The following is a 22,178-nucleotide window of genomic DNA, read 5'->3' on the forward strand; positions in this document are numbered from 1 at the left end:
CGAAAGACGTCTGTTGAATGTTCTATCTCGCCTAAAGGAATACGGGCTGAAACTGTCTCTGGAGAAATGTAAATTCTTTCAAACTTCTGTCCGTTATTTAGGCCATATTGTGTCAGAACGTGGAGTGGAAACAGATCCAGAAAAGATACAAGCCTTAAAAACCTGGCCGAGTCCCAAGAATCTAAAAGAACTGAGGTCATTTCTTGGTTTTTCCGGCTACTATCGCCGATTTATTAAAGATTATTCCAAGATTGTGAAGCCACTCAATGATCTTACATCAGGATACCCACCATTAAGGAAGAGCACTAAAAAGAGTGACAAGAAGGGTCAGTACCATAACCCTAAGGAACCATTTGGAGGTCGTTGGACATCCCTTTGCGAGGAAGCTTTTCAGTCCATCATCAAAAAGCTAACTAGTGCACCAGTACTGGGCTTCGCTGACCCCAAGCTCCCTTATTTTCTCCATACAGATGCTAGTGCCAAAGGGTTAGGAGCTGCACTGTATCAGAACCAAGATGGACAGTTACGTGCTATTGCATTTGCAAGCAGAGGACTGTCATACAGTGAATCTAGGTATCCAGCACATAAACTAGAGTTTCTTGCTCTTAAATGGGCAGTTGCTGAAAAGTTTAGTGACTATCTTTATGGTAGTCAATTCACTGTCATTACTGACAGCAACCCTCTTACACATGTTCTTACCACTGCAAGGTTGGATGCTACTAGCTATCGTTGGCTCGCAGCCCTTTCCACTTTTTCATTTACACTGCAGTATAGGGCAGGCAAGTTGAATGTTGATGCTGATAGTCTTTCAAGGCGACCTCAGGATCCATCACCAGAAAGTCATATGAACCAAAAGGAACGAGAGAGGATCCAGCAGTTCATACAACATCAACTGGCAAATGCAGAAGATTCTGTCTATGTCACAAGTGAAGTCATCCAAGCTATCTGTGAGAAGCACTTTGTTAGGTTTTCAGCTGACGCTGAGCCAGGCATTGCTCTTTTAAACTCCCTGTCACTGTGTTCATGTTCCATACCAGACTGTTATGAACAAGAAAGTAGCTCAGATGGGTCAGTCGATCTATTGCACCTTTCAAAAGATCTTGGTGACAAACAAAGGGCCGATCCAGTTCTTCGAGAGGTGATATCACACTTGGAGTCAGGAGAAAAACCATCACCTGCAGTAAGGAAGGAACTTCTTTGTCTTCCGTACTACTTGAAGGAGTGGAACCGCCTTGAGTTAAAGGACGGAGTTCTCTACAGGAAACGGAGAGATAAGGATTCCATTACTTACCAGCTAATACTTCCAGAAGCACTAAGATCCTCTGTGTTGAGTAGTTTGCATGATAGTATGGGTCACATGGGGATTGAAAGGACGTTGGATCTGGTTAGAACACGATTCTTTTGGCCAAAAATGGCTGCCGATGTAGAACAGAAAATCAAGACATGTGGTCGTTGTGTGCGAAGGAAGTCTCACCCTCAAAAGGCAGCGGCCTTGGTCAACATCCAGGCCACCCGACCACTACAACTAGTCTGTATGGACTATCTTTCGATAGAACCTGACCGCAGCAACACAAAGGACATCTTGGTGATCACAGATTTTTTCACTAAGTATGCTGTGGCTATCCCTACACCAAATCAAAAGGCAAGAACCGTAGCAAAGTGTCTCTGGGAAAACTTTATTGTGCACTATGGGTTCCCAGAACGCTTACATAGTGACCAGGGCCCAGACTTTGAGTCACGCACAATCAAAGAGCTTTGTGACATATCTGGCATCAAGAAAATTCGAACAACACCTTACCATCCAAGGGGAAATCCTGTCGAACGCTTCAACAGAACCCTGCTGGACATGCTTGGCACATTAGAAGAGAAAGATAAAGTTCATTGGAAGGATTTTGTTAAGCCGTTGGTTCACGCATATAATTGCACGAAGCATGAAGTGACAGGATTCACCCCTTATGAGTTGATGTTCGGGCGCCAACCTAGGTTGCCTGTAGACCTTGCTTTTGGTTTACCATATCATGATCACCCAAAAACATCCCATTCTGAATATGTAAAACATCTAAAGTCACATCTGGAAGAGAGCTATTTGCTTGCATCTAATAAAGCATTAAAGAATGCTGAGAGGAATAAAATCAGATTTGACAAACTTGTGACAAACTCATCCTTGGAAGTCAATGACCGTGTGTTGGTGAGGAACGTTCGGTTACGAGGTAAACACAAGTTAGCAGACAAGTGGGAGTCCGAGGTGTATGTAGTAGTGAAACGAGCAGGTGACTTGCCCGTGTATACTGTTCGTCCTGAAACAAAGGATAGCCCTCTCCGTACACTTCATAGGGACCTTCTGCTTCCTTGTGGATTTTTACCAGTTTCAGAAATTTCAAGCCACCCATTAACCAAACCTCCCTCTAAACCTAGGACACGGAGAAACCCTGGCAAAGAACCATCTGATGATGACAACATCTCTGATCCAGAGGATGAATATCCTAATGGTCATCATGATACTCTCCCAGAAATGGAAACTGTACGGTTTTCTACAGTCCATAACATACACAAATCAAAGGGAACTTCAAATGTTTCTTTGACTACAGATTCAGTTAATCTAAAGCCTTCAGAAGGTAACAATACACCATACTTACCTGTTGATACTCCAAAAGATTACTCACATGTTGACACTCCAGCTGACAATTCCTTTGCCAATGTTCCCGATACATACTCACCTGATAATGCTCCAGAGGAATACTTACCTGCTGATATTTCAGTTGACGATTCACCTGTTAATGATCCACATGACACTGTGAAAGGTCACACACCTGAAGAGGAAACAGAAACTTACATACCTGTTGAAGGTGGAGATAAAGAGGAAGTGGAGGAAAGTACTGTAATATCAGATGTTTCTGTGGAGGAGAAGGAACAGCCCAAAGCTGAGAGAGGACATAATCCAAATGTACCACTCAGACGCTCAAGTAGACAAAGAGAGGAACCTAACAGACTTAACTATCTTCAACTCGGGAATCCCCTTTCTTATGTTGTCCAGTCTCTCTTTCAGGGGTTAAGCTCTGCCATTGTTAGCTCCCTAAATGGTGTTGAAAGTCCCGGTGCCCTTTCCAACTTACCTGATGCCTCATTGAATGTAGTGACTAATCAGCCACTCAGAGCATGCAAAGGGACTTGCATGATTTCAGGGGGGGAAAGTGTAACCCTGGTGAAATAGTTGAATAATTATTTATAATATTATTCAGAGCAGTATAATCATATTATTATTATATCTACAAGTCTTTATTAATATAATAAGCAAAATAAAATTCATGTATACAAATGTAGTTTAAGGTAAAGTAACAGCCAATTGTAGGAGCGGGTTGTTAGCTCCGCCCCTTCCAGCTTGCCGGCAGAGAGAGACACGGAGCAGAGACGAGACCGGTTATCTGAGCAATAGAGAGGAGTAAACTTGAACAAAAAGGATAGAATACGGTATGTTACGATTCCTAAACTGTTTAAAAGTGTTGGTAGCTGTACTAAATCAAGTTGTACCTGCAAAATAGTTGTTATTTAGCATGATAGTGAGTTTAAGAGTGTGTTGAAGTCAGACCGCATGTTGCATTGCGTTTACAGTGCACTGACGCCATTTTGAAATCGCGTGTGTGTGAAAAGGCCATAGAGAGATAAAGGCATTGTGAATTTGACAGGTATTTTATTATAATATCTCATTTTATAGTATTCATGTGCATGTATGTGTTTTATTTGTTCCATGTGTTGTATATTTTGTATGTTTTTTAACTTATTTTGAACACATTAAACTTATTTATATATTCTGGTCTGTGATCAGGCCAGGTTTTTTTCTGAGGAGATTTTCCCGGTTTCCCTGGATTCTTTGTATTGAGGGCGAGCCTCCCACGTCGACCTGGAAAGTCGTGAAGTACCCAAATTTTCAGTTTATCCTCCTTTCACCGGATAAAGTAAGAATATACCAAAAAGTTATTTCCTTTAATGGACTGGGATTCCGAACACAGCTGTAAGGACTGATTTTCTTGACAGAAAAAAACAGAACTTGAACTTAATTGAACTGAGTTCACTGATTTCAGTGTGAACAACCATACTGATTTATTTGTGTTATTTTTATGGTTTCTTTTGGTTTTACTTGAACTTATTTATTGTGATTTTGTTTTTTGATTTATGACAATTGTAAAGTGGGTGCACCCTGGGGACCATGTGTAAATAGTTTTGTATTTCTAAGGTAATTATTGTTTTCTGAGAAAAATATAAGGAAAGAGAAAAAACATACAATCCAAAGTAAAAGTATTTTTATATTTAAAACATACCTTTTGTGTCTGGTTATTGCTCAGTTACACCCCCACCTCCGTTTACTTACCTTGAAGTCTTCTGATTATATTGTCTGGTCCAATATTACATAAATTCAGTACACCCGTTACATAAACGTTTCTGTTCAGAACGATTAAAGTTGATCTTGTTTTCGTTTTTTGTTTCTGTTCCTGCAAAATGTCATTCATTTAACGTTTTTCGTTTTCATTCCTTGAACCGGTTCAGAGCCCTGATTTTAAAATATTCATAAAAATACATGGTAAGAGTATATTTTTATATGGGGACATTAGTTTGGTTGTATTGTACCTTTGAAATTTGCAAAATAGGCTTTAAAAAGCAACTTGAAAAAGAATCGGGATAAAAATCATGAATCGTGATTTCCCCAGAAAAAGTCGTGATATGATATTTTTTCCATATCGCCCACCCCTATGGCAAGCCAATGATTATCCCTTACAAAATCCGCTGCTGGAGACTGTTGAACACTTGAGACTGAAGCCAGTGCAGACTGCCATCATATGAAGAATACAAAATACTTCATGTTATTCACTTTTTTTTATTCTATCGTAAAATAGCTACCAATAACAAAGCAGAGATGTCTTTTTCACATGTGTCTTGTAAGAATTTCCTGAGGCTTTATTTTGTCTTATCATATTACACTTGCAGGCTTTTTGAGAACAAACTTCAGCTCGCAAGTTCAAAACAAGATTGGCTTATGACCGTTTCATGAACCTAGCATCTGGTGATGTAAATGCATGAAAAACTGCCTTCTAGGGCTCTGAGACTGCTTTCCAGAGACCAAGTTAGATCAAAGTTTCACTCCTTGACTAGCGCTCATGGCTAATGCAGCCACGGTTTAGCTAAGTACCACTTTAATAGCACTGCTAATATGTATGATCAAATGTTGCTCAAATTAGGGGAGATGTGTGAGACGCAAGGCTTGAGAGCAAGCCAGAACTATTATGTAACAAATTCATTACACTCACAACTGCTAAGTAAAAAAGCGTTCATTTTGTGTGGGGTTTCTTTAAGTTCAAGACAACGGTTTAGTTTTGACTGAATGATTTGAATTAGATTGAATAAATCAAAAGGATTAATTGCAGCAAAAAATTCTTCATCCTTAATGCGGTGGCCGTTGTGAGGTTTATTATGTGTTGATAAATATCTGCCGACAAAAGTCAATCGTAAAAGCACACAAAATGAGAAATGTAGGGATGACAAACAACAAATCAATTAAAGGAAGAAAAAAACATCATGAAATAAGAGTGCAACTCATCTCATGCTGCGTTACTGAAATTACCCCATTATCTGAGTGTCTCTAATGGAGGGAATGGACATTGCTGCCATGGCTGTCCACCATGTTATTGTTTCTGCTTTTTCCTCTTCTTTGTCTCTGTTACGACATGGGGCATAGCCTGGTGTGCGTCTGGTGCTTTCTAATGAAAGTGTGCTGGGCTCGGTATTGATTCAAATGCGGTGTGAAAAGAGTGAATAATGTCACTGAGATTAACAACGCAATCTCTGTTACTGAGGAAACAGGTTGCTGGGCTACTGAGAACTGATTTTTCTTCCTCTTCTTTACTTATATCCCCATCTATCACTACATCCATCAATATACTTTCTTTTTCACATCAATCCATATCTATCCATCCATCCATCCACCTCCCTACCTACCTATCCATCCATCCATCCATCCATCCATCCATCCATCCATCCATCTATCTATCTATCTATCTATCTATCTATCTATCTATCTATCTATCTATCTATCTATCCATCTATCTATCCATCTATCTATCGAATCATCCATATATATCCGTCTATTTTTTTCATTTGTGCGTTAATTTATTCACCCATCTATTTATATTTGTGGCGATCTCTTTCTGGCAGTCTGTCTGTCTACCTGTCCATCCATTCATCCATCTGTATCTATTGAATGCTGCTCCCACAAAGTACAATAAATGTAAAAATCACAAGCACAGCATAATATAATTTTAAATCTACACTCAAAAAAAAAAAAAAGAAAACACTGAAAAGGTCAGATCTTACAACCGAGCACTAGCTGAGACTTCATTAAACTCCCACAGTGGTGTGTGAAGATGAATGGGAGGAGTGGACAGATGAGATGTGGGTGGTTGCTGCACTTGCTCCTCGAGTGGATTCCTCCACTGACAGTTACACCCCCATTCATGAGGCTATGACACACATGACTGTACTACAGTAGAAATTATGCAGAATCAGAGGCAGCCCGGGTCCTCTTCTGAGACGGCCTCTGGTGGAGGTCAAGTAAAACTGAGAAGAGAGAGGAAATAACTCCTGCTGCATTGCTATGGAAACTGCTCTGCGAGAAGGGAAAGGTTTAAGAGAGCATATTGAACAGGAGGCTTGCACAGATGCTTCTCTCTTTTGCACAGGATTAAAAGGTGTTGCTTTTGCTAGAGTGCATTCCATCGCTTATACTGTGAGGACAAACTGTACTAACATGAGGACCCCTAAACTGTACTTAAACATAAATCTAAAACTAATTAAGGTTTTAATTAAAGACTAAAAAGATCAAACTGAACGCATCAACATGTTTTGAATGAACTGCATTCCAGCATGACATATTTGCAAAGGTTTAAATACCAGAAAATGAATAGATGATTTAATAGAGTTCATGACAGTTTTCAATAGTAGAAAATATTGAAGTGACCATTTCAAAGACAGAGCAGAACAAGCAGAGGTTCTTCGTTGCAGCAATTAACTTATTTGCTGATTTAATCGTCATGATCAATTACATTCTATTCTAACTATTAATTACCACAATTTATCATTACCAGATATAATTTCTCAGCAAAGATGTCTCAAGCTGAGAACATTCGATTTGATGCTGTGGATAATAATACAATCTTATAGAGGAAAGATCAATAAATAGACAATAATCTTCTTGTTTGACACTCCACAGAACTGGCAGCACATCAGACACTAATGTGTGAAGGAATGGAAGCTGGTTACTGAGGAGAAGATTTTTTAAATCCTACATTGCAGTATGAGCAAAGCTGATAATCGGTCAAATAGTCCCAAGTAAATCATCATTCCTCGAGCTACTATATACTTTGTAATGAATGTTTAATAAACGTTTTTAACAATTTTTTTGTAAATAAATAATATACTACAAAGGCATACAACACAACACAGACTTTCAAAAATATTGCCAGTGCAGTAGGCAGGACAAAGTTTTCTAAATATAAATAACTAAGAATTTATGTTGCCACAGCATGTCCACTGGATTCAGGTCAGGACCTTGACTAGGCCACTCCAAAATCTTAATTTAAATTATATTCAGCCATTCAGAAATGGACTTGCTGGTGTGTTTTGGATCATTGTCCTGCTGCAGAAACCAAGTTTGCTTCAGCTTGAGGTCACTAGCAGATGGGTCAGATATTCTCCTCCAGCATTTTGGTACACAGCTAAATTCATGGTTCCATTTATCACAGCAAGTCGTCAAGGTCCTAAAACATCAAAACAGTCCCAGACTATCACACTACAACACACTGCAACATTTTACTGTTGGTATGATGTGTTTTTTTCTGATATGTGGTGTTACTTTTATGCCACACATAATGGTACACACTATTGTCTTGTCAGTCCACAGAGTATTTTCTCTAAAGTCTTGGAGATCGTCAAGATATTTTCTAGTAAAATGGACAAGACAAGTCTTTATGTTCCTTTTGCTCAAAAGTGTTTTTTGTCTTGAAAATCTGCCATGCAAACCATTTTTTCCCAGTCTCTTACTTATGGTGGTGTCATGAACACTCACCTTAACTGAGACAAATGAGGCCTGCAGTTCTTTGGATGTTGTTGTGGGGTCTTTTGTGACCTCTTGGATGAGTTGCTATACTCTTAGACTAACTTTGGTCAGCCAACCACTTCTGGTAATGCTCTCCACTGTTCCATGTTTTTGCTATTTGTAGATAATGTCTTTCACTATGGTTCGCTTCAGTCCCAAAGCTTTAGAAATGGCTTAATAACATTTCCAGATCTCAATTATATTACTTCTCATTTGTTTTTTAATTTCTTTGGATCTCGACAAGATGTTTAGCTTTTTTAGGATCTTTTAGTCTACTTTACTTTCTTAGGGAGGTCCAATTTAAATGATTTTTTTTATTTTGAATGACAGTCAACTCATCTGGGTGCAACTAGAAAAGTTGAACTCTGATAAACCAGTTAAGTTATGTTTTATTTGTTTTAGTTTTACTTCTGTTATCTTTGACTAGTATTTACATTTGTTTGATGACCTGAAAAATGTTTGTACTGTATGACAACAGTCATACCACCCCATTGCATTTACTATCACCTTGAAACTGCAGGCAAACAAATACTGAAGCACATTTTTGCAGTTTTTTTGGTGCAAAAATGTAGTCTTGGGCATATATTTCCAATAAGCCTGTGTAGATAGTTCACCCAAAAATTCAAAATTTGTCATAATTTACTCAACTTTTACCCAACCTTTTACCAATAATTTACCCAACACTTGTCCAAAACCTTTATGAGTTAATTTCTTCTGTTAAACACAAATATTTATTAACAGACATATATTTAATAGAATGAAGAAGCTTGTTAAGCTTTGGAATCAATTGAGGGTTTTTAATTTTTTGGGTGAACTATCTTTTTAAATCTGCATCTAATGTCATATAAACAAATATTGTGCAAATGTGCCCTCTAGACGATACTTTTGGCCACTTCTGCGCATGAAAGGTGTAAAATCTGCTTTGGGCATGTGTGACGCATAGCATGCTGACTTTCAACATGACTTTTCCAGTAAGGACATGAAAAGCCCTTGCCCCAGGGTTGTACTAGGACTCTTTCTGAAGAAGCCCAATGTACCTTTCCATTTGTACAACAGCTCCAGGCTTCGGTTGAGGAAGAGAACAATACTTTCCTTATTCCATTGATAGCGCCTACTGTATGGTACAACATCAGACACTTGCATTTCAAAGTATACTTTACAATTTCAAGAACTCTGAGCTACCAGGTGTATTAGAATAGGACGTGTCTGAAACCTCAAACCATTGTACATGCATCCACACTCTAACAAATGAAAAAAAAGTGATCCCGTTATTTTCAAATTAGAACAAAATCCACTGATGAAAGTATGTCAGTAACAAACAGAACATGACAGTCAAGATCAAAAGATGAGGAAGCGCAGCAGCTCAGCGCAGTGTCTTATCTTGAAGAAACCAACTGAGAGGAACTGAGCTACTGTCTACCATATTTATGACAACATTATAACAGAGCTCATTGTCACTTGCTGAAAGCTTGTTATTTTTTTTTACAGTCGTTTGGAGTGAGGTCTTGAGCTCACAGAAGCTCCCAATACATCCGGTCCAGTGCGATCTCCAACATTCATTTTATTCACACTCACTAAAAGCAAAGAGTGGTTAAAAATGCAGCAAGCGAATAACAAGCACAAGCGTTTGCTTTTTGCGGGACCTTTGCTTTTTTACATTGTGAGTGGGAGTTTTCCTAAAAACATACCCTTGTGAAGTCAACTTGCTTCAAAAAAATCATTGAAGTCTTAGTACAAAAATATTGCCTCAACCTGAAGCCTCTTCATTTCTCAAACTTCTCAATTCTCCAGACGAGATTGCTAGGTCGCCAAATAACGCCATCAAACAGGTAACTTGTAACCTTTTTCTATATTTAATGATGTGTTTCTGCACTGCAAATGGCATTTTCAAACAGGATCTTATAGGTCAGAATCCATCTGGATAAGCAAACATTGCTCTTTAGAGTTGGGTTTGCGATCGGTCTTGGAGGACCGATGTCCTGAAGTTTTAGCTACTTTTAGAAGCTTTAACTTGCCTGAACGCACCTACATGGAAGCCTCAATTATAATTAGTAAGAGCTTGATTAGTTGGTTCAAGTCTGTCTAATTTGGATTGGAGCTAAACTCTACAGGATAGTGGACCTCCAGGATGAGTAGAGTCTGTCTGCGGACTGCAAGACAGGGGCAGAACATGAAGGGGTGTAACTTGTAGTATGTTAGAGGCGTTTCTTAAACTTATGAAGACCCTACGTTGTCAGCAAGATGGCGCTGTACATCAGTTATTAACGTCTAGGCCTACTCAACAACTAAACTCAACCATCACAGTTATTAACTTCTATACCCACCACAACCCTAAACCCAACCATCATTATTAACGTTTACACCTTTCCCAAACCTAAACGCAACCCTCATTGTTATTAATGTCTAAACCTTCCCCAACCATCGCAGTTATTAACTTACAGACGCGAGTTGCGGAGACATACTTAATGCACTCGCCATTGTACTGTTATTTGCAATCACAGGGAGCGACGCAGAGTAGGCTAACTGTCATGACAAAATTGAGGATGAAGTCAACAAGTTGCATGGTGGAGTTGCTAAATAAATGAATAACAACATTTCAAATGAATTGGTTTTGGATAAATTTGGAGAGATCTCATGAAAACATTTGGTGAAAATGTTCTCTGTTAAGTATTTCCGCCATCTTGCCAACAACATCTGGTTGAGACATCTCGGATGGTTCAATGGGATCTCGATAACTGCAAGTTACACCCTTTCTAACTTACTACACTCTCAGAAATAAAGATCTGTCAATGGGGTGGTACCTTTTCGAAAGGTACAAATTTGTACCTTTAAGGTGATTATTAATACCTAAACGGTACATATTAGTACCTTAAAAGTAAAAAAGTGTTCCTCCCAAAATTTTTTGGTACTAATATATACCTTTGAGGTACAAAAATGGACCTTTCGAGTACAAATGTGTACCTTTTGAAAAGGTGGCAACTCGCGTACCTTTATTTCTGAAATTGTACAAGTTACGCTCCATGTTACGTCGCCGTCTTGCAGTCCGCAAACAGATACACTTGTCCAGGATAGAAGTTTGGGCAGAAGTTTTGTTTTATAGTGTTTTTTTACTAGGCCATGGAAGTTAACACATTATTATCTTGATAATACATTGCATAATTAAAGCCGGCAATTATTTCCCTTATTCCTTATTCAAGTCCATTGCTCACTGGATTTGAATACACAAAGACAATGGGTCACAGAAGAAATGGGATTTTTAACAGTACTGGCTTTGGGATGTACATCATCAATTATCTCAACCAATCAGAACTTTTGTAATGGACCTAATGCTGGGTTCATAATAAACACAGAGCTTTGCATCACCTGCCGTAGCTACTCACGGGAAGTTTTTCACTGTAAGCTTATATTCAACTTGAGTTAAATTACTTGAATCACTTGCGCAGATGACACAATTGACGAAAAAATGTGTCCCCTGTCACATATTCCCAATGACCGTGTGTTGAAAATCAAAGTGCACACTACTTTTGAATTCATTGTTGAATTTTGCTAATAAGAGTACAAAAAATAAAATCACAATAAATCACAGAAAAAGCATGCAATTGATTACAATTAAACATTTTGAAGCATCGCTCAGCACAAATTTGAACAATATGGAAATTACTTGTCTTATGTTTTTGAGTAGATTATTGTTGTGTTCACTCTGTGTCATAAAGCTTGTGTATTGTGACTCTACACTCAGGGGAAGATCATTCATTATATACAAGAGTACTACCTTTAGACATTTGTAAGACAATTCGATCATTAATCTGAAGACAAAGAGAGAGAGAGAGAGAGAGAGAGAGAGAGAGAGAGAGAGAGAGAGAGAGAGATAGCAGGTGCTTCATTCTGTGAGAACTTGTCTGCATCTGTCACTGTCAGCGACAGCGTATGTCTGCAACTTTGAAAATGACAAACTACCTCATGTGCAGGCAGTGATATTGACATAAATAGCAATATTTTTACCACCAAAATTTCATTATATAATAATAATGAAAGAATTATAAGGAAAGAAAAAAAGTGTAAAATTGTGAACATTTATATACTTTTTGCCATCCGCTAGCTGCACAGCATGATTGGTGCAATTTGACGCAATTGATGTATTATGCTTTATTTTACTTTTGCATAAACATTTTTTATAAACAATTACAATTTTTGTTGGTTTTGTTGTTGTTAAAAATATGTCTAATAAATATCCAGACACAGATGTCTTGGCTAAATCAAGGCTGAAATTGGCCCATCAGTAAAAATGTAATTATACTTCTTACAACAGTCCAAAAATAGAGTAGTCATCAAATACAGAGAAATTAATAAATACACACATGAAGTCTGTCAATAGCAAACTCTCTGTATGATAACAGATGTATTTTTGGACTATTGCTAAATTATCATTTCAGTGACAGCCCAATTTTAGCTTTGTTTTAGCCAAGGCGTCTATGTTTGGATGTCTATTAGATGTCTTTTAAACACAAAACGGTTTCCACTAAGCTGCATGCATGGGTACTTCTGCACTGCTGACATGGTCTCCGCACACAGAAAATCTACGCTGCACAAAAAAAAAATCCAACCTGAACTAAAAATAAAATATACACATAACAATTCATTCTGTGCCATAGAATTCTCTGAATCAGAGTGACCGGTGATTGGCTGCTCCAGTCAATGATGCACTATCATTGGCAGCCTATGACAGCATCCTTATGTGCCACCACCGGCTTGGTTGCCAGGTTTTCACAACAAAAGTAGCTCAATGGCCAATCAAAAATAGCCCAAAGGCCAATCAAACCAGCCCACAACAAGTTGAATTCTAAACTCTAAACTCAAAATATGCTGTTCAATTAAATATTAATATACTGTTTTAATTATTATATAGCAAAAAGTGGGAGAGTCCTGCCAATTGTTACTATGGAAATGAAAACAAACAAGGCTGTAGTGCAGCAGGCCGTTCACAGCCCTCCCTGCCCCCAGACACACAAACACACACACACACACACACACACACACAAACACAAACACTCTCAGGGCTCTGACCTGCACCTATGTGTACTTTCTTACAACATCCTAGTAATTTTCTATCATTGGTAGAATATACACATGGTTGAGTAAAATATTTCAACGCCAGAACTTCAGGTAAATATAGTATATGTGGAATTAGAAAACAACCTGAGGACAGAGATCATAAGAAGCCCAATTCCATAAGAAAACACTTGGAAACATTGTCATTGTCATTGATTTATAAAATTTTAATTTATGGATATTGATCATGAAATTGCAGTGACACGGTGGCTCACGCCTCACAGCAAGAAAGTCACTGGTTTGAGTACGGGCTGGGTCAGTTGGCATTTTCTTTGTAGGGTTTGCATGTTCTCCACGTGCTGGCGTGGGTTTCTTCCGGGTGCTCCAGTTTCCCCCACAGTCCAAACATATGCAGGTATAAGTGAATTAAATTAACTAAATTGGCCGTAGTGTTTGAGTGAGAATGAGTGTGTATGGATGTTTCCCAGTACTGGGTTGCAGCTGGAAGGGCATCCTCAGTGTAAAACATATGCTGGATAAGTTGGCAGTTCATTCCGCTTTGGAGACCTCTGATGAATAAAGGGACTAAACCAAAAGAAAATGAATGAATGAATGAATGATCAAGAAATACTGTCATTAGTTTATGAGTAGTAGAAATGCAAGTAATTGTGGCATTATATTAAAAGACCATTTTGAGGGATGTAAACAAAAACAATGGTCCCAACGCATTTCCTGTTTTACATTTTTAATTTCTATGGATTCTGAGAATCCAAAAAGAGCCACATGTTGATAAATAATGTTATGATAGCTGTTTTAACATTAAGTTATGATTGATCGCCTCTTGTTACAGTTATGAAATAGTTTGGTAACAAGCAGGAATGGGCCAATGACATGACCGCATTGAAATGGTCTATAGTTTTCAAGTGACTATACACCAACCCCACTGACTGCCTAGTCATGGGCTGGGTGATTTCTCTCTTTTTTTAGCCATAAAAGCCAGACAATTTGTTGTGCAATAACAATACAGCATTACTTTATAATGAGGAGACATGTCTGGGCTGTGCTTCTACAGGATTCCCTCATAGAAAGAACAGCCAGAAAGGAAAAATTTATAGATTTGTGCTGAATCGTATAGCATCACTGACCCATAACAATCTACGGTAACTAAACCTGTCGGATGGTACGCTTTTTATACAGTTTTTTCTGACAGTTACAGTTTCCTATTCTAATTTGCAAGTTAAGTGCAATTAAAATGTATATTGAAATGCAAAGTGAAAGCATAAATAACAAAAGTGAACAAATATTAACCTAAGCAAAACAAACTAACACCAAATATAAAAGCAACACTTAACAGCTATAATGATATCGCTCATGACTAAATCTTTGAGAAATAATCAAAAGATAGATGTAAATGTCACTGAATTAGAGCTTTGACAGGGACATGATGGTTCTAAATGACGGAAAAATGGCTGTGATAGCAGTAAATGAATCACAATTGTCCATAATGTAAAGTTTGTGATCATATCTTTGTTTTGTTTTGAAATGTGATGCAAATATGGCTGTGTTTCTATGGAGATCCCAATTTAGCTGCCATTATGACCCAGTGTTTTTTTGCCTGCCAGGTCTCTGGGTCACGTGACTGAAAACTATCAATATTGTATTTTGCAGACAAAGAGCAACAGGATTCTGTCCAGACTACAGTAGGACCCTCTCACCCAATGCACAGCAGGAGCTTCACACACTGGCTTTACTCTTAACACAGGTCAGATCATTATAATAAAAATGTTAAGTGAGTTTATAGTTGGCTTGGTTTGATTGGCACTTGGCAGTTCATGTTTTGTCATAGTCAAAATTAAATGTAAATGCTGCAATTTGATTCTTTTAATAAACCATGTGCCTTGTATGGATGCAACGTGACATTTAAATTTAAACATTAATTCAATTTCCTTATCTAATTCACTTATGCACATCTCATTGGACTGTAGGGGAAACCGGAGCACCCGGAGAAAACCCATGCCAACACGGGAAAAACATGCAAACTCCACACAGAAATGCCAACTGATCCAGCTGGGACTCAGTGGCCTTTTTGCTGTGAGGTGACAGTGCTTATGAAATTTAAACATATAAACATTTAAACTGATTTAAATAGTAAAATTAAATGTATTTTTGATGTTGTTGTTTTTTTTAAAGTTTTTTAATAAAGTTTTTTTTTATTAAACACAAATTAAAGCAAATTTAAATGTAATAAACATCTAATTAAATTAAAATTAAACATCTAAATAATGGTAAAATGGCATATTTATGTAAATTGTAAAAATTAGCATGAAATCACAATCCCATAAAGCATAAGTGGAAGAAGAAAGTTCTGCAGGTAGTGACAATACATATAACATTAACAAAGATAAACCAGTGTTTATGGTGATTTGCTTGCAAACGAGCAAGAGTCGATAAGGTGCTCGTAATCTCTATCAACAAAGGCACAAAATGTGTGAAGACATGCTTTTTTTAGTAAATCACAATGAATTTGAATAGTTCTTCCATATTATATGATTAATTATTATACAATTTTTTAATTTGATTAAACAAGATTATCTTTTGTTGTTGTTACTTTTTGTTAGATAATTTTAACTATTTTCAGTGTATAAAAGCAATTTTAGTTTAACAACTGTCTGGTTCAGGAATTTGACCTACGAAGACTATGTTAGATAGTTTGGACTGCTGAGTAAATTACTGGTACAACCCTCCCTGCTCTCCAAGAAATGTACTTATCCAGAGTGAGCAAAAGGGAAGAAAAAAATCACTTTGGACGCCTCTTTGAACTTTTACAGTCTGGTCTACACTACCATAAGAGTTTCTTGCCTAATCCAATGCATCTCATGAACACTTGATAATAATTGTAGAACATACAACACTATTTATGTACATATACACTCACCAGCCACTTTATTAGGTACACTTTACAGGTACCTGGTTAGATCCCCTTTTGCCTTCAGAACTGCTTTAATCCTTCGCGACATAGGTTCAGCAAGCTACTGGAAATTTTCCTCAGAGATTTTGGTCCATACTGACATGATAGCATCACACATTTCCTGCAGATATGTCAGCTGCATATCCATGATGCGAATTTCCTGTTCCACAACATCCCAAAGATGCTCTATTGGATTGAACTGGTGACTGTGGAGGCCATTTCAGTACAGTGAACTCATTGTCATGTTCAAGAAACCAGTCTGAGATGATTCACGCTTTATGACATGGTGTGTTATCCAGCTGGAAGAAGTCATCAGAAGATGGGTACACTGTGGACATAAAGGGATGGACATGGTCTGCAACAATACTCATGTAGGCTGTGGTGTTGACACAATGCTCAATTGATACTAATGGGGCCAAAGTGTGCCAATAAAAATATTTCCCACACCAGTACATCACCACCACCAGCCTGAACCGATACAAGGCAGGATGGATCCATGCTTTCATGTTGTTGATGCCAAATTCTGACCCTACCATCTGAATGTTGCAGCAGAAATCGATTCATCAGACCAGGCATCGTTTTTTCCAATCTTCTATTGTCCAATTTTGGTGAGCCTGTGTGAATTGTAGCCTCCATTTCCTGTTCTTAGCTGACAGGAGTGCAACCTGTGTGGTCTTCTGCTGCTGTAGCCCATCCACCTCAAGGTTAGACGTGTTGTGCGTTCAGAGATGCTCTTCTGCATACCTCTGTTGTAGCAAGCGGTTATTTGAGTTACTGTTGTCTTTCTATCATCTCGAACCAGTTTGGCCATTCTCCTCTAACCTCTGTCATCAACAAGGCATTTGCGCCCACAGAACTGCCGCTTACTGGATATTTTCTTTTTTCAGACCATTCTCTGTAAACCCTAGAGATAGTTGTGCGCGAAGTTTCTGAAATACTCAGAAAAGCCCGTCTGTCACCAACAACCATGCCACATTCAAAGTCACTTAAATCATCTTTCTTCCCCATTCTGATGCTCGGTTTGAACTGCCGGAGATCGTCTTGAGCATGTCTACACGCCTAAAAGCATTGAGTTGCTGCCATGTGATTGGCTGATTAGAAATTTTCGTAAACAAGCAAACGGACAGGTGCACCAAATAAAGTGGCCGGTGAGTGTATACACATATTCATTTAACACACATACTTAGTTTACATTTCAATTTGCACATAAAATAGCTGTACATACACTATTGTCTATAATGGCATCATGACAGTGATGTTTATGATAGATTTATGACTGTGGATGATTTGTTGTGTTAGTAACATCAAGTTGTCATGACAAAAAAAACTGACAGGTTTGATGTCAAGTGGTCAAGACAAAGACAAAGATTTGTCACAATGAGGCAATGACATTTTATGACAGTTATTATAAGCATGCATAAAATCTCCTTCATATTCACAACAGTGTCATGAACACCGCTTATAAGAATAAAGTGCTACCCAATAAGATTCTATGAACTCATATATTATTTAATTCAAAAAGCCTTGATCATTGTAGCAGTATACCGCATGGGCGATGCTAAAGCATATCACCTAAAGGTCATTTGACCCCAGAGACTGACCAATCAGAATCGAGCATAACAAAGAGTCGTGTAATAAATCAAAACCACAATAACAAATTCTGGAAATTTCAATCCTCAAGAGACTCTTGCTGAAAAGATGTTAGTCACAGGCAGAGCGATGTAAAGGTTGAGAAAATACGCTCTGGAGCTTTCGAGGACAAACAGTGCGTACATCCACAGAGAAATCGCTAGTTCCACTATCTCCCAGAAGATTAGCAAAGACGCTGATGTGATCCAGCAAGACAGAGGGGCACAGACCGATCCTCTGTCCTTCTGCAGCCGACACAATTCCTCTTGCTGTAGACATCATCCTGACAACACTACTTACAGCCATTTCTGTGCCCTACCAAAAAAAAGAAAAAGAAATGCAATCGTCTGTGTCCAGGCTTTATTGTCTGAGGGGATGAAAAGCTCTTCCCAACATCTGACCCTTCTCTCAGAGCGATGTTAAACAAGGTCATCTTCCATCTCGTGAGATGGATTGGGTTATTATTAAATATCTTTGCAGACTAATGCAGGATGCCTGTCTGCGCAGAGTGGCTTTAAAGTTTAATGGATAAGGTGTTCAGTCTGAAGGAGGGGAAAAAAAAAAAAGATAAAAGTAAACCGAGAATATTTTGGGGAAGACGAATCACCTTCATACGCAATCTGACAGAGGATTACTCATGGAATATGTACAATAAAACTCAACAATTTTTTTTTAGTTGCTAGGCAGTGCATTGGCAATCTGCCTTTGCCAGTCTCGCCGCCTGCTTCAATACGACACACAATATATTTCATGCTGTTCAGTAACAGAAGTGGAAAAATGAAGCACACTCTAAATCCCATTTAATTGGCTCTTTGATTCCAGCAAGTCCTGATAACGACGGGTCAACAGGCAAGTTTTTTTTTGTTTTATTTTTTTTCTCCTCAACTGAGACGTGGGATCCTGCAGAGACGCTGTTGTTTCAGGTCCGACTTTGTTTCTTTTGCCCATTGTAATTTCTTTCTTTTCTGTTTTTAATTCTCACCCATGCACCGCCGCAACAATAAATGGCAGGAGGGCCAGTGTCAAGCGGAGGCTTATCGGTCCTCAACACATGTGCTTTCCTTTATCATCAACTTTTCTACTTTACTCAAAATGAAATGGCCTTTTTTTTGGGGGGAATGTGTGTTTGTGGGATGAGTGATTTTATTTTACAGCACCCCGGCCAATGAATATTTAATTAAGGAGCGAGTGGCCCTTGTTCAAACTGATTTGTATGTTTTTGCTGTTCTGTGGGTCTAGACTAATTTCCGATGCTGCTACTAGAGTTAAGAATAATGGGATTCGTTCATTCATTCGTTCGTTTTCCTTCAGCTTAGTCCCTTTATTGAACTGCCAACTTATCCAGCATATGTTTTATGCAGCAGATGCCCTTCTTGCCGCAACCCAGTACTGGGAAACACCCATACACACTCGCATTCACACACACTACAGCCAATCTAGCTTATTCAATTCACCTGTAACGTATATCTTTAAACCAGGGATGCCTAAATTTTTTCGTATGAAGGGCCAAAAAGCCAATAACATTGAGAGCTGTGGGCCGAAAGTTTATAAATAAATTTTTAAAAAACCTTACTTTAAATCGTCAAACCTTACTTTAAATTGTACTTTAAATGGCAAAAATTTGTAATAACTTATTAAAATAAAAATAAAACATTTATAACACAGTGAAGTTCAATGCTGAATACACTCGTCAAGCAGAATCTGCCGCTGCCTTCATTTGCTCACTGGTGTCTTTGTATTGTTCTCTATTCGTCAGGCGACGGAACATAATTTTTTTTCAAAATCGGATTAATTTACAACAGTTCGTTGAAACATTTCATGTTTCAGATAGTTTTTTGTAGCTTAGCAATAAAACAAACAAACAAAAGGTTATATTAGATTAGAAATTACAGTCTGTAAACCATCCACCACCTTTAATTCTTCCTCTTTTCTCAAATGGGATGGTGGACCAAAGGTTACCATGGGCCAACTTTGGCCCGCGGGCCCTGGTTTGGGCATCTCTGCTTTGGACTGCAGGGAAAATCGAAGCACCCAGAGGAAACCCACACCAACACGGGGAGAACATACAAACTATACACAGAAACGGCAACTGGCCAAGCTGGGACTCCAACCAGCGACCTTCTTGTTGTGAGATGACAGTGCTAACCACTGAGACACCATGACGCCCTTTTAATAATTGAAAAGAAAAGAAAAGAAAAGTTAAATGTGGGAAACATTAATTAAGAGTTTTATTTTTGGAATAGTTTAAAGTCTTGGAGCAGCACACAAGCTGAGATAAGCAAATTCTTTATTAATTGCAGATGCTTTTATCTGGACTCTAGTGAAATGAGCCTGTTACGGCGGAACAGTGAAAAATGTGTGTGGGCCCAAATTTTTACGGTGGTCATGATTTTTTTTCTGCATGCATGTTGGTTCTTTGAATTAAAAGATTGCGTGAAGATGTTTCGAGTATTACGCAGAATGTAAAATAGCATTTAATGTAAACCTAAAAGCTGAACTTTCACATCAGCATGGTGTAAAGTACAATCGCCTTATTTTCCTTTGAATTCAAGTTGTTGGGAAAAAACTAAGCATGAATTCCCATTTTCTTGTTGTTGGGACACCACTGTGTCACACTGAAATTCATTTATCTTTCCTTTTGTGGAAACTAGAAAGCGCAGACCAACAAGACATTCTGTGCAAATGTGAACAAAGTGATGCTTGATGGATATTTTGTGACCAATCATGAGATTCTGGGAACTTCTGTTCCAGTCACACTGAGGCAAAATCTCTATGACATACTTCATTTCTGAATTCAGATAAAAGGATGAGAGAGAGGGAGAGAGGGAGAGAGAGAGAGAGAGAGAGAGAGAGAGAGAGAGAGAGAGAGAGAGAGAGAAAGAGACTGCAGATCAGAAAACAAATTTCCTAGACAGCAGCTCATGCCGCTTTCAATCACTTCTATGTAACCATATCATTCGCCATAATTCTATAATTTGCTTGTTTATACGAAGTTCATACTTTTAATCATCAATTCAATAAACGGATGTGACAGTAAAGACTTATTAAATCTATAATAAAATCTTTTTAAAAGGCTGTTCTATTGAATTTTTCCTAATTTCCTCATTAAATAATTCTGAAAGATGCAGTAGTTACCATAAATCTATTCAGGAGTACAACATTTATGATGTATTGTTAAAAATAATAAGTGTTTATTCATCAAATCTGCATATCTGCATAATTTCTGAAGGATCATGTGTAGCAATGTGTCACATAATTTGATTAAGATTTAAAAAGGAATCTTGTACACTGACTAGTCTTACAAACCACCATACAATCAAAATGATCCATTTAAAATGGCATGACAAAAGTCTATGAATCAAGCATGAAGCTGAAAAATATGTGATGTAGGGGTGGGCGGTATACCGGTGTCATAGTCATCACCGGTGTGACATTGCGCCACGACATGGATTTTCTAATACCGTCAATACCGGTATAAATCAATTATGCGCCTTGAACGGCTGCATTTACATCAATAATAGCTAATTCTAAATAATAAGGCATTCAATTTTCTTCAAACATTCAGTTGTGGTCTGAATACATGTCCTTATACTACAGGGCTCGAAATTGCAACCATTTTGGTCGCATGAGCGCCCGAAATTTAATCTATGCGCCCTCATAATATATTTGGGAGCATTTGTGTGTCTGAATTAGGGCTGTGACGGTAATGGAAGAAATCATGTGGTATGTCGGTTAACCGCGCAGATATATAAAAATAAGCATTTTTAACGCACCGCTGTAATTTCTATATATCCCAGTCCCTTTATCAACATTTTTAATACAAGTCATTATTTTAAAGAATATGACTTGAGAATATGATTTTACCTCAGCGCTGCACTTTTCTCCTTCTCCCTCGCGCTGAGTTCAGGTGACGGAGTGTTGTGAAGTAGTTAAACTCTCCTCAGTTTAATTTACAGTGTCAAACTGGCACAGGAATATCAGTATATTAATATAGGCTTTGCTAAAATGCTGGTCAAATGTAGGTATTTTTTTACAGAAGCTATTAACAGACGCGCATGCTGCAACCTGTGATGAGTCAACAATCGCATATATTTTGACTTATTTAAAGTAGGCTATAGGCTATAGCATATAATAATTTTGTGTAAAGACATTTATAAAAAAATGTAGCTAATATATCACAGGGGTTTGTATAGCAATTACAGTGGAGCATAAATTAAATCCTTTTTTTCCCGTGGAGCGAAACAAACACAGTTGTGTAGCGGATGGGGACGCACAAAAATATACAATTCAGATATTTTCGTCGGCAGAAAAATATTCTTTGAACGAATTTTGTTTTGTACAATTTGTATCTTAGTTTTTGTCGGTCAGTTATTTACAAAATAAACAAGA

The 22,178-nt window shown here is 38.0% G+C and overlaps 2 protein-coding genes across 3 annotated transcripts in view; one reads left to right on the forward strand and one right to left on the reverse strand.

Moving 5' to 3' along the window:
• The window catches only part of tmem8b (transmembrane protein 8B), a 291,527-nt gene that overhangs the window by 92,320 nt on the left and 177,029 nt on the right, over positions 1–22,178 (reverse strand).
• On the forward strand, positions 771–4,346 carry LOC130229395 (uncharacterized). 2 transcript variants are annotated; one of them, XM_056458177.1, is made up of 3 exons: positions 771–3,468; positions 3,610–3,683; positions 3,824–4,346. In XM_056458177.1, exon 1 carries the CDS (start codon positions 845–847, stop codon positions 3,209–3,211), a length of 2,367 nt encoding a protein of 788 aa, XP_056314152.1. In that variant the 5' UTR covers positions 771–844; the 3' UTR covers positions 3,212–3,468; positions 3,610–3,683; positions 3,824–4,346. The 2 variants fall into 2 exon arrangements, with proteins under 2 accessions (XP_056314152.1, XP_056314153.1); XM_056458178.1 differs by lacking the exon at positions 3,610–3,683.

Source organism: Danio aesculapii, chromosome 5 (assembly GCF_903798145.1).
Source record: "Danio aesculapii chromosome 5, fDanAes4.1, whole genome shotgun sequence".
Taxonomy (NCBI): domain Eukaryota; kingdom Metazoa; phylum Chordata; class Actinopteri; order Cypriniformes; family Danionidae; genus Danio; species Danio aesculapii.

What these genes read in the sequence shown, in the direction of transcription:
- LOC130229395 (XM_056458177.1), top strand. Translation starts at nt 845, where the DNA reads ATGAACCAAAAGGAACGAGAGAGGATCCAGCAGTTCATACAACATCAA.